General features: G+C 37.7%; 1 protein-coding gene across 1 annotated transcript in view; it reads left to right on the top strand.

The window, feature by feature from the left end:
- METTL25 (methyltransferase like 25) overlaps positions 1-19,784 on the top strand; it is a 182,104-nt gene that overhangs the window by 139,210 nt on the left and 23,110 nt on the right. Inside the window, exon 8 of the mRNA XM_006871821.1 lies at positions 5,866-5,939. Within this exon, the coding sequence (XP_006871883.1) occupies positions 5,866-5,939 (74 nt within the window). The remainder of the gene's footprint in view (positions 1-5,865; positions 5,940-19,784) is intronic.

Raw genomic sequence — 19,784 nt, 5'->3', positions numbered from 1 at the left:
TTCTGTTTGAACTGCCTCTTGGTCTATGTATAGGTTCCTTATGACACAATTAAGTGTTCTTGAATACCCATTCTTCACAATGTTATCCATAATTTGTTATGATCCATACAGTCAAACACCTTTGCATAGTCAATAAAGCACAAATAGACATCTTTCTGGTATTCTCTCCTCTCAGCTGATGTCCCTCTGACGTCAGCAGCGATATCCCTACCCCATGTTTTTTTCTGAATCCGGCTTAAATTTCTGGCCGCTCTCTGTTGATATACTGCTACAACTGTTTTTGAATTATCTTCAGTACAATTTTACTTTCATGTGGTATTAATGATATTATTCAGTGATTTCTGCATTTGATTGGGTCACCTTACCTTGGAATGGCCACAGATAACGGATCTCTTCTAATTGGTTGGCCACTTAGTTGTCTTCCAAGTTTCTTGGCATAAACAAATGACAAACTCCAGCACTGCAACAGTTTGTTGAAATGTTTTAATTTGTATTACTTCTATTCCTAGAGCTGTTAGCCAACACTTCCACTGTACCTTGGATTTCTTCCTTCAGTACCATCTACTCTTGATCATATGGTATCTTGTGAAATGGTTGAGCATCAACCAGTTTTTTGGTACGGAGACTCAGCATTCTTTCCATCTTTTTTGTGTGTGTTTCCAGAGTCATTCAATATTTTGCCAATAGAGTTTTTCAGTATAGCACATGAGTTTTACATTTTTTCTTTAGTTCTTTCAGCTTGAAAATTGCTACACATGTTCTTCCTTTTGGGTTTTCTAAATCCAGGCCATTGCACATTTCATTACAATACTTGACTGTCTTCTCAAGCTACCCTTTGAAATATTCTGTTCATCTCTTTTACTTCATCATCCCTTCCAGTGGCTTTGACTTCTCTATGTTCTAGAGCAAGTTTCAGAGTCTCTTCTGATGTCCTTTGTGGTCTTTACTTTCTTTCCTGTCTTTTTAATGGCCCTTTGCTTTCTTCATGTGTGATGTCCTTTTTTTCACCTCAAAACTCCTCTGGTTTTCAGGCATTGGTGTCGAGTGCACCAAAGCTATTCTGGAGATGGTGTCTAAATTCAGGTGTGATATATTCAAGGTCATATTTTGGCTCTTGAGGAATTAGTTTAGTTTTCTTCAACTTCAACCTAAACATGTAATGAGCAGTTGATGGTCTGTTCGAGAATCTGTCCTTAGCCTTCTTTTGAACTTTTCCATATTCTCTTCCCACAGATATAGTAAATTTTATTCCTGTATATTCCATATGGTGAGACTCATATGTATAGTAACCATTTATGTTGTTCAAAAAGATATTTGCAATGACTAAGTAATTAGTCTTGCAAAATTCTGTCATGTGATCTCCAGCATCATTTCTATTACCAATGCCATAATTTCCCAACTACAGATCCTCCCTTTTTGTTTCCAATTTTTTTCATTTTAATCAGCAGTAATTATCAATGCATCTTGGTTGCATATTTGATCAATATCAGGCTGAAGAAGTTGGTACAGTTCTTCAATTTCTTTATCACTGGATTTAGTGGCTGGTGTACAAATTTGAATAATAGTAGTATTAACTGGTCTTCCATGTGGGGCATATGGGTAGCATTGTACTTCAGGATCTTCAGATGCTGTTTCTGAGGATGAATGTGACATCATTCCTCTTCAGTTTGTCATTTCCAGCATAGTAAGTAAACCATATTATTGTCAAATTCCAAATGGCCAATACTTACTTGTCTACTTCAGCTCACTAATGCTTAAAATACCAAGCATTATATGTTCCACTTCATTTTTGATAACTTCTAGTTTTCCTAACTTTTCCTAAACTTTGTGCATTCTGTATTCTGATCATTAATGGATGCTTGTATAGTTATTTTCTTCTCATTTTCAGCTGTGGTCTTTTGAGGAGACTGGTCTTTCCCAGTAATAATTAGAGGTCTTCCAATCTGAAGGCCTCAACTTCTTGCACTATTTTAGATAACATTTGGCTGCTACTCGTAAATTTCAGAGGCTAACCTCTCAGAAGTCATCTGCCTTCCCTTCTTCCTATTTTGTCTTAGTCTGGAAGCTTTGCTGAAACCTGTCCACCATGGGTAACCCTGCTGGGCACTGTAAGATAAGCACTGGACTTGTAACCAATAGGTCAGTGGTTCAAACCCACCAGCCAGTTCATATCCACCAGCTGCTCTTTGGACATCCTGTACAGGGTCGCTATGTGATAGAACCAACTTGACAGCACTTAACAAGAACAACAACATAGTTGCAAGCATCACAGCAACATGCAAGCCACCACACTACAACACAGTGATAGATAAGTGGTGGATCTTGGCTATAGCTCTTCTAAAATCACACTGCAAAATGGTACCTGATATTCCTATCAAGGGGATTTTAATCCCTGACTAGGTCTTTGTTCGGCATTCTGTGAGTGGATTCCAAGTCAACTTTACCTTCTCTACCTTGTCCTTCAACAAAATATGTTAATTGTGCAACAAAAACCAATATATTTCTCTCTCACTCACACTGTAAATCCCATGCCAACCCACACTCTCCCATATATATATATATATAAACCCACTTACAGCAAACTAACTTGATGGCACTTAACAACAGTAGGGATCCTGTATAGGGTTTATGTAGCTGTAAATCTTTATATGGACTGAAGGCCTCATCTTTCTCCTGTAGAGTGGCTGCTTGGGTCGAACTGCCAAACTTAACAATTAGCAACATAATGCTTATCCTATGGGCCTCATATATATATATATGTATGTGTGTGTGTGTGTGTGTGTGTGTGGTGTTGGTGGTGTTGTTTAAGTGCTGTCAAATCATTTCTGACTCATAGTGACCCTTTATAGCATTTCCAAAGAGCAGCTGGTGTATTTGAAATGCTGAGTTTTGTAGATAGCAGTCCGATGCTTATCCTACAATGCCACACCAGGACTCCCTATATGTATGTATGTATGTATGTATATATATTATTGTTAAGTGCAGTCAAGTCTGTTCTGACTCACAGTGACCCAGTGTAGGATTTCCGAGGCTGTAAATCTTTATAGGAACAGAAAGTCTTATCTTTCTCCCATGGAGCAGCAGGTGGGTTTGAACTATCGACTTTTTGGTTCACAGTTCAGTACTTACAGAACCACCATTTCTCCCCTTCTGTATGTGTGTATATGTGTTTGTGTTTTTGTGTGTGTGTGCTGTTAGTCACCATCATCGTGACACGTTACACAACAGAATGAAACACTGCCCAGCCCTGCACCATCCTCACAATTGTTGTTATGTTTGAGCCCATTGTTTTTGACACTGGTTGGTCATCTCTTCTTCACTGGCCATCCATTTTACCAAGATGATGTCTCCTCCTGATAACATGTCCAAAGTGTGAGAGACAAAGTCTCAGCATCCTGGATTCTAAGGAGCATTCCAGTTGAACTTGTTGCAAGACAGATATATTTGTTCTTCTGGCAGTCTAATATTCTTCTCCAACACCATAATTCAAGCATATCAATTCTTGTACAGTCATAGATAGATAGATAGATAGATAGATAGATAGATAGATAGATAGATAGATAGATAGATAGATTCCTGATTTGGCATTGAAGGATGATTACTCGACAGCAAGGTATATTTGAACCTGAAGGTCGGCAGTTCAAACTCACTAGCCATTTCTCAGAAACCGTACGCAGGGTAGCTATGACTCAGAATCAATATGATGGCACTTAACAACAGCAACTAATATGGCACTGTTAGATAAGCACTGGAATGATAATTGCAGGTCAACAGTTCAAACACACCAACTGCTTCTTGGAGACCCTATTTAAGGTTGCTGTGAGTAGAAACAGATGCAACAGCACTTAACAGCAATATATGTGCATTTCTAACCACTAAATTGCTGGGTCAAACCCACCAGCCACACCTTGGAACCCTATACAAGGTTGCCAACAGTCAGAAATGACTCAACAGCACTTAACAGCAAAAACATATATATACTGAGGTTCTGATGTGACACTGTAGGATAAACACTAGTGCACGGTTGACACTTTAAGCCTCCAGCTGCTTTTTGGAAATCCTATACAGAGTCACTGTGAATTGGAACCAACTCGACGACACTAAACAACAATAGCATATATATATTATATTTAATAAGGATCCCTGGGTATTGTGGCTTGGCTATTGAGCTGTTAAACCTAGGGTCTGCTGTTCAACTCCACCAGCTACTCCACAGGAGAAAGAAGAGAGTTTCTGCTCTATGAAAGATATATAGTCTCGGACTCCCTACATAGGGTCACTGTGAGTTGGAATTGACTCAGTGGCAGTGGATTTATATAGCTATACTTTTATAAATTTTTTCTTTTGTTTTATCTTTCTACCTTCTATGTCCCTGTCTACCTTTCAATCATATCTCATCACTCATGGCTGCTTACTATTTTAGTCATTAGTTTTTAGATTATTTCTTTTCTTCTGTTTAATTTCTTTTTAGGGTTTGGTTGACTTTTCATTTAAAATGTCAATATTTTCCTGTTATTTGTACATTTGTAATCTGATTTTATGTTGTTGTTCTTGTTCCTTTTGTTTAGTTTGGTTTGGTCCAGATAACTGATGCCTGTTTACATCTGTATCTTTCTTACCTAAAACTACTCACTATCATCCAATTGATTCCAACTCATAGCGACCCTGTAGGACACAGTAGAACCTCCCCATAGGGTTTCCAAGAGTGTCAGCTTTACAGAAACAGACTGTCACATCTGTCTTCTGCAGAACAGACAATGGGTTAAAACTGTCAACCTTTCAGTTACAGCTAAGTACTTAACCATTGAGCCATTATAGCTTCATGAAATTTTGTAAATCTTATTTAATTCACATTGGGGGCGTATGTTAAAGCTGTTTGTCATGCTTTCTTATGTTGTTGTTCTGGGTGAATTTGCCAGAAAGTTTTAGCAGGTGCTCATTTTCCTTTTTATTCTCTCCAGTAATGAATTTTCAGGGAAGCTGGGGTATTACTGCTGTTGTTGATAATTTTTGTATATTTGTCAGAATGTCCTGTATCATCAATATCAAAAGGTCTGTGGGGATGAAAATGAGGGTTTAATGACCTTTGTGGTTTCTTAGTATCAAGAGTACCTCTTCTGTTGCTGCAGTGAAGTGCTTTTTCAGTTATAAATAGTCCCGTTTTGCCTTCACTTCTTTAAAACTATCATGATTCACTGGGGTTTTTCTTGTCAACCTTTCCTTTTTTCATCACTGAACCTTCACAGGACACTTCTTTTTACCTCTTTCCCCCAGAGTTAAAACTTTCTAAGACTGCCATTTCTGGTCCTATACGTTTCTAACCCCCTTCTTCAACTCTACAGTAACCATTGCTTGGATCTTTCAGACCTCAGACATATTTTAAGTATTCCTTACTTTTGGTAGTACTCTCTCTTTTATGGGGTAAATCTTACTTGCTATTTTCTCTGTAGCATCACCATAAGGACCAAGCCATATTCATTTCTCATGTACTTATAGCTCACATGACTCTGATGTTTTATAAATTCCAGGATGACTTGACTGGTCTTGAAAGTTTATTTCTGCCTTTTCAACTGAATAAATACTTCATTGGGGGCAGTAGTTCATTTTTCACTAATGGTACCTCTTCTCTCATTCACTGCTATTACTTTATTGTTTCCTGTGTTTTCTTACAGAATTATTTTCTCAGCGGGAATTAGCCGCATGATAATTCTTGAACTACAGGTTATAATATTATAAAATTTTTCTGTTTACCAAACTATGTCAAATTTCTAGCAGACTGTTATAGTCCAAACTCTGTGGTACTGATTTTGATCACTGTTTTTATGTTTGTTTTGTGTTCTAATACATGTCTTCACTTTTTTTCAGCTGCCTACTGAATCACTCTTCTATCGTGCTGTCCTTCAGGACATTATCAAAGATTGGTATGGTATCACCAAATGGTATGATGGTTTTATTTTAATTAGAATAACTATGTTATATTCTAATAAGTGAACTGATTTTCAGTCTTCAAATGAATTTATGCTGGGTCATTGTGATTGGTACACTAAGCATTGAATTGAACATAATGCCAGTGACTATAGCAAAGTTATAGTAACTGTATCTTATTAATTTCTATAAATGGGAGACTCTGATGATTCTTGTCCTGAAAAGCTGTGTGAATAAAGTCATGAACATCCGACTTAAAAACAACCCACACTTGCCATTTAATGTTATGTACAGTTGCCCTGACTGTACAACCATAAAGCGAATGAAGTCCTGATGCATGCTCTATATATGGATGAACCTTGGAACCATGTTCAGTGAAATATGACAGATATACAGTATGACCTCACTTACGTGAAACAGGCGAATATATAGAAACCAAAAATTATTCAAGGTTGCAAGGGATGGAAAGAAGGTAAAAACGTAGAGTTTTTACTTAAGAGGCAATGAAATTATGTTAATGATGGTGTCATGATTTGGAAAAGGATAGCAACAATGAGTGCTCAACTTGAAGAACATAATCAGTACCACTGAATTATACATGTAGAAATAATTGAGAAAGTATATTTTTTTGTTATCCGTATTTTCACCACAAATTATAAAAGAAAACTGAACACCTTTAGTTAATATAATTACAACAGTAATGGGAGTTATTTTAAACCTGCTAGCTTGGTGGTGGTGGTGGTGGTGGTGATTACGTGCCGTGCAGTGGGTTCCGACTCATAGCGGCCCTATATAGGGCTTTCGAGACTGCAGATCTTTATGGGAGCAAAAAACTTCATATTTCTCCCTTGGAACAGCTGGTCGTTTTGAACTCCTGACCTTGAGGTTAGCAGCCCAACTCGTAACCACTATGTTGGTGCCCTAATAGTGTAGTGGAATCCTGGTGTAATACTGCAGGTTAATGAACTGGACTGCAAGATTGGTTTGAATCATCAGGTTGATGGTTCAAGTTCACCATCTGCTCCTCAGAAATCTTTTACAGGGCTGCTGTAAGTTGGAACCTACTCAAAGGCATTTAACAACAACAACAACTAGTATGGATTGCAAGCTGGCTGCTAACCTCAAGGTGAGCAGTTTAAATCTACCAATTGCTCCGCAGGAAAAATGAGGCTTTCTGTTCCCATAAAGATTTACTATGCAGGGTCACTTTGAGTGGGAACTGACTAAGTGGCACACAACCACCACCACTGCCATCCTATTATGATTAGTGGATTAGCGAAAAGAAAAAAAAGGGTGAAATTAGTTCCCAAATGATCTCCTAAGAAGATACTAAGTGTCCAAGTGGTTTTAATCTTAAAAAGTATCTTGTTAAGTGTCATCGAGCAGGTTCCGACTCATAGTGACCCTGTATAAGGTTTCCAAGAAGCAGCTGGTAAGTTTGAACTACTGACCTTGCAATTCAAACCGACCTTTCGGTAGAGTGCTTATCCTACTGTGCTACACCAGGACCCCAACATATCTTGTTTTTGTTGTTGTTTTGTGCTGTCAAGTTGGTTCCAATCCATAGTGACCCTGTATAGGATTCCTGAGGAGCAGCTGGTGAGATTGAACTGCCAACTTTGTGGTTCAAACCAACTTTACAGTCCAGCACATTAACCCACAGCACCACACCAGGACTTCAAGGTATCTTAGGTACAGGTTTATAGGCAGTATCTTCGTTTGGGAGAAAAAAGATGCTCAGGTAGAGAGGTATCATCTGAAGGAAGAGGAGGGTAGAAAGGAATGGAAACTTTAGTCATAGCAGGGGTAGTGGAGGGAGCAGTAGATGGCGCCAAACTATTAGAAATGGAAATAGAGCTCTGAACTTTGTTTTGATTTGTTAATTTAGAATCATTGTCTTTTAGACTAAGGACCACTAGTGTTGCAATAGGTGAAGTGTTGGACTCCTACCAACTGCTCCACAGGAGAAATATGAGACACTTTTATTCCCTAAAGCTAGGGCTTTCTGTTCCAGTAAAGATTTGCAGCCTTGGAAACCCTATGAGTCGGAACTGACTCCATAGCACACCACCACCACTACCTTCTTCCGTAAGATTTACAAACTTGGAAACCCTATCAGACAGTTCTACTCTGTCCTACAGTGTCCCTGAGTCAGTATGAATGCAACAACAGTGGGTATTAATAGATAATTAGGTTAACTACTTTTCCTATTTCTTATTGTTGCTATTGTTAAGTGCCATCTAGTTGGTTCCTACTCATAGCGACCTTGTATAGGGTTTCCAAGGAGCAACTGGTGAATTTGAACCACTAATCTTGTGATTCAAACCAACCTTGCAGTCCAGTGGCAGCGCCACACCAGGACTTCTGATTTCTCATAAAAGTTTCAAAATGCCAATTAAAATATGAGTTCCATTGAGTCTGTTTAATCCTGGAACTCTTTTGTTTTCATTTGCTGTACAAAAAGTTGATTTGGAGATGTCAAAGGACTGTAAAGGAAGTCACATAGTTCCCAAGTTGTATTTAGCTAGATTATGCCATCGACTTAAAAAGGTGCCAATAGTAAGTAGGACCATAATATTTGCTCATAAATTATACAAGTGTCCTCAAGGGGTACCCTTCACTTTGGTATTTGTTTTACCCGTTTCTTCTATTAACCAAAAAATGCACACCTAAATTAAAACCAAGATAACCAAACCTGCAAGTGGAGAAACAATATTCTCTACTGACTTCCTGGTAGAGGGAACTCATAGCTCATATATGAATGAGCCAAAACATTTGTTCATTTACATGTAAATATGGGAGACAGAGGAAAACAAGTGTAGACCAAATTCAAAACGAGAACAAACCAAAAGTAATTTTAAAATAAACCAGTAATAGAACTCAGCGAAACTCATACACAACAGGCAGAGGCTCAAGATTTGAGGGCTACTCACGCAGGTGGCTGTCAAAAGTCTGGAGAAGAAAGGGTGGTCCTAAAGACTCACCTGGGTCCAGATGATGGTTTCCCAGCTCTCAGGCTACTTCCAGAGGGATCTGTTCTTCAGAATTTGTTTCTAGCATCAAGAACTGTTACAATGGAAAGAACCATGAGTCTGTTTAAATTTTTAAAAGCTAGGAGTTTTATTACAGCAAAGCAAAAAGTGTTTGGTGGAGCAGGAAACACAATTAAGACAAACTCTACTAAGTGTTCCTAAGACTTTCAAAGTTGCAGAGATTAGTAAAGGCAGAACCAGCAAATAAGGGAGCTACAGTTGAAGTTTATTGGTTAACATTTATAAAGTTCCATGTGCCAAGGTGTTAGTTGACCACCTTTGTAGGGGGTGACTTCCTTTGCAAGGATAGCTCTAGGTGACAGGATTTGGCTGACCATGAGTTTTCTAGAACAGCTGTTAAAATAATTTGCTTTGGGAGGTTTCTGAAAATTGGCTTCTAAAGTTATGTGTTTAACATTATCTCTAACACCTGTATAAGTCAAATAATCTTTTCTTAACATTGGCCATTTGTAACCACAAGCTCTTCTGCAAATATAGTGGGTAAAATCGTATTTTTTTGTACAGCCACTTACATGTCCTGGTATAACAATATCGGATAAGCATTGGACTGAGAACCACAAGTCAGCAGTTCAAACCCACCAGCTGCTCCTCAGAAACCCTATGGTGTTGTTGTTGTTAAGTGCCGTCGAGTCGGTTCCAACCCATAGCAACCCTGTTCAGGGTTTCCGAGGGTGTAAATCTTTGCGGGAGTAGAAAGCCTGATCTTTCTCCTGTGGAGCAGCTGGTAGTTTCGAACCGCTGACCTTAAGGTTCAAAGCCCGATTCGTAACCACTACGCTACCAGAGCTCCTTCAGAAACCCTATACAGGGTCGCTATTAGTCAGAAAAGACTCGACGGCACTTAACAACAACACTTACATGTAGGTTACAAGTGCAATGAAATTTTTCTTTTGCAGAAGTGTTGATCTGTTGTTAAGTATAACAACAGCAACAGGCCCAACATTCCTTGGAGGTCTGTGTGTCTTAGCCTTGATCGTTACCTGGATCTAAGCGCTTCACCACAGTATGACATTTGCCATACTATTATAGCATTTGTGTTGCTGTGATGCTGAAAGCTTTGTCACTAGTACTTTAAATACCGGTAGGGTCTGGAGTGATAAGCACTCTGTCACAAGGTAACTTTGAACCACAAGGTTGGTGGTTAAAACTCAACAGCCACTCCTCAAAAATACAATATAGGGGTGCTAGAGTTAAAACCAACTAGACAACATTTAACAACAACAACTAGGGTAACCAATACAGGGCAGGTTTCAGTGGCGCTTCCAGACTAAGACAAGATGGACTAGGAAGAAGGAGAGGCAAACCACTACTGAATGGGTAACTACTAGAAACCTAGTGAATAGTAGTAAAACATTGTGTAATATACTGCCAGGAAATGAGACCTTCAGGTTGAAAAGCACTTCAGATATTACTGGAGAAGAGCTGCCTTCTCAAAGTAACATTGACCTTAATGAAATGAATTGAGCAAAGCTTTCAGTACCTTCATTTGTTGATGGGGACAACTCAATATGAGAAGAAACAGCTGCAAACATCCTTTAATTAGAACATGGAATGTACGAAATGTGAATCTAGGAATCTTAGAAGTCATCAGAAAGTAAAAGAAATGCATAAATATTTGTATCCTAAGCATTAGTGAACTGAAATGGGAAGGTGTCAGCCATTTTAGATTTGACATTCCTAGGCTTCACTAAGCCAGGAACTGCAGATTAAAGAGGAGCGGCATCACATTCATCCTAAAAAGAGTATTTCAAGATCTTTCATAAAGTACAGCGCTGTCTGTGATTTTAAGATTTCCATAAATCTACAAGGTAGACTAGTTAATACCACTATATTCAAATTACACACCAACCACTAGAGCCAATGATGATGAAATTGAAAAATCCTGTCAGCTTCCTTAGTCTGAAATTGATCAAACGTGCAATCAAGATGCATTGGTGATTACTGATGATTGGAATGCAAAGGTTTCAAAAAGGAGGAAGTAGAAGTAGTTGGAAAATATGACCTTGATGATAGAAACAGTGTTGGAGTTCTCATGATAGGATTACAAGCCCAATCATTTATTCATTGCAGATACCTTTTTCAACAACAAAAACGTTAAGTATACACGTGAACCTCACCAGATGAAATACATAGAAATCAAATTGACTACATCTGTGGGAAGAGAGAGTGTAGAATCTCAATATCAATCGTCAGCCAAAAAAAGAAGGCCAGGGACCAACTCTGGAACTGACCATTAATTGCTCATAAGCTGAAGCTGAAGAAATTTAAACAACTCCACAAGAGCCAAATTATGAACGTGTATATTTCTCCACCTGAATTTAAGGAACTTTCGACGGCACTTAACAACACAACAGTAGCATAGTGGTTATGAATTGGGCTGCTAATCTTATAGTCAGCAGTTCACAACTACCAGTGGTTCCCAGGGAGAAAGATAAGGCTCTCTGCTCCTATAAAGATTAACAGCCTCAGAAACCCTATACAGGGTTGCCATGAGTCGGAAATGACTCCATGGCACATAGCTGCCACCATCACCACCTAAATATAGATTTGATGCATTAGACACCAATGTCTGAACACCAGAAGAGTTGTGAAGTGACATTAGAAACATCATATATGAAGAGAGTAAAAGGTCATTAACAAGACAGGGAAGAAAGAAAAGATGAACATGGCTGTCGGAAAAGGCTATGAAACTTGCTCTTGAATGTAGAGAAACTAAAGCAGCTGGAATAAATGAGTAAGTAAAATAGCTGAGGAAAGACAGCTCTAGAAGACAAACATAAGTATTATAATGAAATGTGCAAAGAACCTGGACTTAGAAAAGAGAATATTATGCTCAGCCTTTCTCAAACTGAAGAAAAAATTAAACCCTCGACTTACAATAATGAAAGTTCCTATGGACAATATTGTGGTGTTGGAGGAGAATACTAAAAGTGCCATGGACTGCCAAAAGAACCAATAGATCTATTTTGGAAAATGTGCAGCCAGAGAGCTCCTTGGAGGCCAGGATGGCTAAGTCAGGAGGGAACAGCCACTGGAGAAGGATGTCATGCTGGGTAAAATGGAGGGTGAGAGAAAAAGACGAAGACCCCAACGAGATGAATCAGCCAGGCAGCATCATTGATGGCGTCAAGTGTGGCAGCGGTGGTAAGGTTGGCCCAGGATTGGACATTGTTTCATTCTGCTGTGCATGGGATCGCTATAAGTCGATTCCGACTCAATGGCACCTGACAACAACAATAACATGGACAATATTAGTATGGTGCTGTAGGATAAGCACTGGACCATAGGTCTGTTTGAACAACAAGGATGGCAGTTCAAACCCACCAGCTGCTTCACAGAAACCCCATACAGGGCTGCTATGAGTCAACTCGACGGCATTTAACAACAATAGGCAAAATATTGAATGATTCAAAAAGCATCAAAATAAGATAGGAGAATTACACAGAGCCACTGCACCAAAAAGAATTAATAATTTTCAGCCATTTCAAGAGGTAGCATATGATCAAGAACCAAAGATACTGGGGTGGGGGGGTGGGGCGCACAGGAAGTATGGAATCTAAGCTGTACGGAAGACCTTGAGAAAAACAAGGCTCCAGGAATTGATAGAATACAATTGAAATCTTTCAACAGCTGATGTGGCACTGAAGGTGCTCACTCACTTATATCACGAAATCTGGAGGACAGATACCTGGTCAACCAATTAGAAGAGATCCATATCCATGCCCATTCTAAAGAAGGGTGACTCAATGAAATATGTAAATCATCAAATAATATCATTAATATTGAAGGCAATTCAAAAATAGTTACAACAGTACATCCACAGGAAGCGGCCAGAAATTCAAGCTAGTTTCAGACGAGGATAGTAGAACTAGGTATATCATTCCTAATATCGTATTATTCTTGGATAAAATCACAAAATACCAGAAAGATATGTACTTGTGCCTTATTGACTATGCAAAGCAAACTATAGATAACATTACAAAGAGTAATGTTAGTAAAGTGCTCATGAGGAACCTGTGCATAGACCAAGAGGCAGTCATTTGAACACAGCAAGGGGATGCTTACTAATTTAAAATTAGGAGAGATGTGCATCAGAGTCATGTCCTTTCACCATATTTACTCAGTTTGTATGCTGAATAAATAATCTGAGGAGCTGGTTTATATGAAGAAGGTGGGATCGGGATTAAAGGAAGACTCATTAGCCTGCAACATGCAAATGACACAACTTCGCTTGCTGGAAGTTAACAGGACATGAGTTACTTACTGATGAAAATCAAAGACTGCAACCTTCAGTATGGAGTTTACCTCAGTGTAAAGAAAACAAAAATCCTCCTAACTGGACCAATAAATACCACCATGATAAATGGAGAAAATACTGAAGTTGTCATCAACTTCATTTTGCTTGTATTCACAATCAATGCTCTGTGGAAACAGTGAAGAAAGCAAACAATGTATTGTATTAGGTAAATTTGCTACAACAGATCTCTTTAAAGTGTTAAAGAGCAAAGATGTCAATTGCCTCATACACATATGAAAGATGGACCAGGAAGACCAGGAAATATTTGATGCATTTGAAATATGGTATTGACAACAACTAAAGTGTGTACGATGAACCGCCAGAAGAACAAACAAATCTGTTTTGGAAAAAGTACTGCCAGAATGCTCCTTAGACTCCAGGATGGCAAGACTTTGCCTTTCAGTCTCTGGACATGTTTTCAGGAGAGGTGAGTCACTGGAGAAGGACATCGTACTTAGAAAAGTAGAGGGTCAGCAAAAAAGAACTCCAACCAGATGGATTTATACAGTGATACAACAATGGTTGTGAGGATGGCGCAGAACCAGGCAGTGTGTTATTCTGTTTTGCACAGGGTCACTATGAGTCAGAACCAACTCAATGGCACCTATAAACAATAGGATCTTCACAGTGCCGGGACCTTAGGTCCAAAGGATGTACTCCACTCCTGACTCTTCTTTGCTCATTTCTCTCTTCTTTTATCCCTTGTAAGTTACAAGATGTTACAAGCCACACCTGGGAAACTCCCTCTTATCCAATTAGGTTTCTGATGGAATTAAGAGTATTGCTGTTGCCGTTGTTAAGTGCTGTCAAGTCGGTTCTGACTCATGGCAACCCTGGGTAGGGTTTCTGAGAAGCGATTGGTTGGTTTGAACCATCCACCTTTTTGTTAACTGTCCGGTGCTTATCCTACAGTGCCACACCAGGACTCCAAGAATATTTGACTACACCCTAAATCCTCTTATTAGTTTATCATGTCACACCATGGAGAAATCATCACATAACTGCCACATTGCATCATTCCATAACTGTCAACCCACTGAGAATCACAATCCATCCAAGATGACACATATTCTGAGAGGATATATTTGAATCTATGAAATGCCTCCAGAAATTGTTGAAACCATAATTTTGTTCTTGGTGGTATTAGAAATTCTACATCTTTTAAATTGAAGCATAGTTTGAACATTCTTTGGAACTCCTTTAAGTAATTGCCATTTTTAGTTGGCTCATTCTTATATCGCTGATCTTTTAATTCTTTCAGTATGTACTATCATTTGAAAGATATAAAATAATTAATTTCATAAATGTATTACAGTGATGAAGAATCTGGTTTGGGATACTTTCTGTCCTGGATATGTTTGTTTTCATTTATCTCGTATACGTTTGCTTCACCTCTTCCTTGAAATCCCCTAAATTAATGTTACTTCTTTGGAAAGTGCTGCAAATAAACCATATTCTTATAATTCTATCTTTGGAAAAGCATGTGGGTGGTGTTGAGTTCACAAAGAGTAGAATTTTAATTAGATCTAGTGTATTTGCTTTTATTAAAAGAGAACACTAGTTCCTTTTAGCATGCTGTGTTGACCATGCTTTATTTGAATAGAGGTCCCCCTTTCAATCTGTCTTTCAATTACCATCCTTTATCCTTAAGAAACAGTCAGATCACTTCTGTACCTTCAAAATGTTTGATAATTTTGTTTCTCTACAATGAAAAACTAAAATACCCTTATTGTACTGCTTAATGCCATTTCGAATCTTTCACTTAACATCCTTTTAAGATTAAACTCATTCTACCGCTCTACCTTGAGCAGCTTCCCACGAATACTGCGTCACTCCTGGTACAAGTACTTTTGCAACTTGTATGCTTGTTGGGGCGCTGCTATCTTCCTAGAATATTATCCTCATTAATGTCATCCTTTTCTCCTATTACCTTAGCAAATTAGATCCTGGACATTCTATAAAACCCAATTTAGAAAAAGACAAACAACCCAATTGAAAACGGGCACTTGATATGAACAGACACTTCACCAAGGAAGACATTCAGGTAACCAACAAATATGAGAAAATGTTCACAATCATTAGCATTAGAGAGATGAGAATCAAAACAACAATGAAATACCATTGCACACCAACATTAATTGCAAAGTTTGAAAAAACAGAAAACAACCAATGCTGACAAAGATGTGCAAAGACTGAGACCCTCCTACAAGACTACTTTTTTTTTTTAATCAGAAATGGATGTTGGATTTTGCCTAATGCCTTTTCTATATCAATCGATTGATATAGAATTATGTGGTTCTTTTCCTTTGTTTTATTTATGTAATGGATTATATTGATTGTTTTTCTAATAATGAACCATCTTTGCATCCCTAGTATGAATTCCACTGGGTCATGACGTATTATTTTTTTGATATGTTGCTGAATTCTATTGGCTATGATTTTGTTGAAATTTTTACATCTGTGCTAATGAAGGATCTATAATTTTCATTTTCAGTGATATATTTGCCTGGTTTTAGTATGAGGATTATGTTTCCTTCATAAAATATATTCAGAAGTTTCTTTCATAAAATATATTTAGGAGTTTTCCATTCTTTTCTGTGTTCTGAAATAGTTACAGTTGAATTGGTGTCAGCCCTTCTCTGAGAGGTGTAATTCACCAGTAGTGCTATCTGAGCCTGGATTTTTTTGTTGTTGAGAGTTTTTAAATACCTGATCAATTTCTTCTATTGTTATAGGTCTGTTCAAGTTATTTACTTTACTCTGATAATTTAGATAGATCATGTTTTCTAAAAATTTACTCAGATTTTCAAATTTATCAGAGTACATTTTTCACAGTAGTGGTGGTTCTCGTTGTGTGCCATCAAGCTGATTCCAGTTGATAGCGATTGTGCATATTATTTCCAAGGCAGTAAATATTTCAGGAGCACAAAGCCTCATCCTCCATCTGCACAGCTGCTGGCAGATTCTAACTGCTGACCCTACAGTTAGCAGTCAGCTTGGAACCACTATGCTACCAGTGTTCCTTACAATTGTTCACATCATTATATTTCCATTGTTCTTTTTGTCACATCACCCAGATCATTTCTTATGTGTGTTATTTGCATCTTCTCTTTTTCTTTTGTTAAATTTGCCAGTGGTTTGTCAATTTCATTAATCCTTTCAAAGAACCAATTTCTTGTCTTGTTGATTCTTTCTGTTGTTTACTCTTTTCTAATTCATTTATTTCTGTTCTGGTTACGAATCGGGCTGTGAACCTTAAGGTCAGCGGTTCGAAACTACCAGCCGTTCCGCGGGAGAAAGATGAGGCTTTCTACTCCCGTAAGGATTTACACCATCGGAAACCCTGTACAGGGTCGCTATGGGTCAGAACCGACTCAACGGCACTTAACAACAACAACAACAATCTTTATTAATTCTTTTCTTTCTGGTGACTGTAAATCCGGAGCTGATCTTTTTCTAATTGTTGAAGATGTTATGTTAATGTGTTGAATTTGGGTCTTTCTTCTTTTTGAAGGCGTGCATTTATTACTGTAAATTGGCCTCTACATGCTTATGCTAAATCCAAAGGTTTTGGTATGTTGTATTTTCGTTCTCATTTGAGTCAAATAATGTTTATTTGTTCTATAACACAGTAGCTTTTTATTTGTTCTATTACCCAGTATTATTCCGCTTCCCTGTGATTGATTTTATTTCCTTGTTTTCAAATTTTATAGCATTGTGATCTGAAAATATGCTTTGTAGCATTTCAGTGTTTTTAAATTTATTGAGACTTTTTTATGGCCTAACATACAGTCTGTTCTAAAGAATGCTCCATGTGCACTGGAAAAAAATGTGTATTGGGTATTTGGTGCTATTGTTGTACATAAAACTATGAATGCTGTACATAAAACTATGAGGTCAAGTTGGTTGATTGTGTTTTTTAATTCTTCTATATGTCTCTGTTGAGTTTCTTTCTAGTTGTTTGGTTCTTTATCAAAAGTGATGTTCAAAACAGTATTTTTGGAAGACTGCATTTTCCATCCTTTTTCCTAGGGAACCACAAACAGCTCATTTCCAATCTCATTTTCAATGTCATATCCTTGGGGAACCATTCTTTAGTTCTCTTTATTGAGCCAGGTTCCTGATATGAAAAACCTTTTCTTTGCATACTTAGTCTTGTCTAGTTCTATGACTGCCTGTCTCTCTCTTTATATTCCAAGTTAGTAGTCCCCAAGGAAGATGAATAAACTCCAAAAGGAAGAAAATATTTTGGCATCTACTGTGACTTTAATTTTTTAATTTATTTTGTTGTTGTTATTAAGTGCCATTGAGTCAGTACCAGTGTATAGCAACCCTGTACAGTTTCCAAAGAGCAGCTGATGAGCTTGAATCGCCAATCTTGTGGTTCAAACGAATCTTACAGTACAACGCATCACACCAGGACTCTAAACATATTTTATGTATATGATATACTAGTGGATAGGCATGCTTATTGACAGAGGTATAAATTTTCAAAATATTTTTGAGACAACTACTCTAAGAAGCCTGCCACTTTGTCTGCCAGTTCATCATACTGTAGTGGCTTATGTGTTTCTGTGATGATGAAATCTATTCAAGGGGTATTTTAAATACCATTAAGTATCACCCATGGTGGACAGGTTTAAGTAGAGCTTCTAGATTAAGACATACCCTCAAGTTGGAGGGCACTCAAAATATGACTAGTGAACAGTTGCCTTCTCAAAGTAAAGTTGAACTTAATGACATGAATGCACCAAAGCTTTTGGGACCTTCATTTGCTGATGGGCACAACTCAAAATGAAAAGATACAGCTGCAAATATCCATTAATAATTGGAATGTGGAATATACAATCAATTTCAGACTGAAAAAGTTGATAGAATTCTTCAGTTTCACAACTTGTTGGTGCATAAATTTGAATAGCAGTGTTAACTAGTCTTCCTTCTTCTTGTGGTTAAGTGCTGTGGAATCGGCTCCAACTCATAGTGACCCTGCATAGTCTTGCCAAGGAGCAGCTGATGAGCTTGAACTGCCAACCTTGTGGTTCAAACCAACCTTGTAGTCTAGGGCATTAATCCACAACACCACACCAGGACTCCAATCTTCCTTGTAGGTGTAGAGATATTATTAAATCACAAACAGCACTGTACTTCAAGAAGATCTTGGAATATTGTTTATGATGATGAATGTGACACCATTCCTCTTTAATTTGTTCTTCCTGGCATTGTTAACCATATTATGTCTGATTCAGAATTGTCAATACCAGTTCATTTTAGCTCACTAATACCTAGGATATCATCTTTATGTGTTCCATTTCCTTTTTGACAGCTTCCAGTTTTCCTAGATTCATTCTTCATACATTACATGTTCTGATATTTTGAGTTGTTCCTAAGCAGCAAATAAATGTCCTGAAAGCATCATTTCATTTCCATAGTCATGGTGAACTCTACTTTGAGGAGGCAGCTCTTTCCCAGTTGTAGTTTGAGTGCCTTTTAATCTGAAGGACTCATCTTCCAGCACTATGTCCAGTAATATTCCAATATTTTCATCTTCTGGTACTGTATCTGGCAGTGTTCTGCTGCTGTTCCTAAGGTTTTCAGAAATGGTTTGTTTCTCTTCTTCCCAGTCTTTCTTAGTCTGGAAGTTCCACTGAAACTTGACCATGAGTGACCCTGCTGATACTTAAAATACCAGTGGCATAGCTTCCAGCATCACAGCACATGTATGCCACCACAGTACCACATACTGAAAAATGATTTCTAGATACATATGTGTGTGTGTATATATGTGTATATTTGTGTATGGGCATCTAAAAGTGTGTGGAAAAATTCCATGTTCTCTTTATTCCATTTTTTCACGAACTTTTTGAAGGCCCCTCTTATATATCTGTTATACAGAGGATATACAGGTGTGTGTAAGATCTAAGAATGATACAAAACCTATTCAAAATATTATCTTCTGCTTCCTGGAATGCACAGCTGTTCAAATAACTATTAATTTAATGAAGTAATAAAATATAAAATGATTGAATGGGAGAGAAGAACTATAAAAATTCAAAACTAGAAAGATTGCTGCTATGTTACCATGAAGAGCATGAATTGTGAGCTTGTTCTTAAGAGATGGTTCCAGTTCAATTTAAAATGAGAGTGGACAACCTTACAACCCATTAGGAAGCAATTATATGAGCAAATGTACCAAGGCAGGACTGTGAGTGGCAGTTTAAAGCAATGAGTTGACTAATCTAAGTAAAGAAAATGGGTATTGGAATTTACTAGAATTTGAGTTTGGAAAATTGTAATTATAGCCTGAATAGAATTGGTCTTCACTTGGTTTTTTTGTTTTGTTTTGTTTTTTTAATTTAAGGTTTTTATTGTGGATTGAGTGAAAGTTTACAGGGCACATCATCAGTTTCAAATTCAACAATTCATATAACTTGTTTCATTACATTGATTATAATCCCCTCCATTTACCATCAGTTAAAAGTATTTCTCTTTATCCACTTTAGGTTTTTTTA

This window comes from Chrysochloris asiatica, unplaced genomic scaffold, assembly GCF_000296735.1.
Source record: "Chrysochloris asiatica unplaced genomic scaffold, ChrAsi1.0 scaffold00175, whole genome shotgun sequence".
Lineage (NCBI taxonomy): Eukaryota > Metazoa > Chordata > Mammalia > Afrosoricida > Chrysochloridae > Chrysochloris > Chrysochloris asiatica.
The sequence above is the reverse complement of the archived record's forward strand: the minus strand, read 5'-3'. Positions and strand labels throughout refer to the sequence as shown.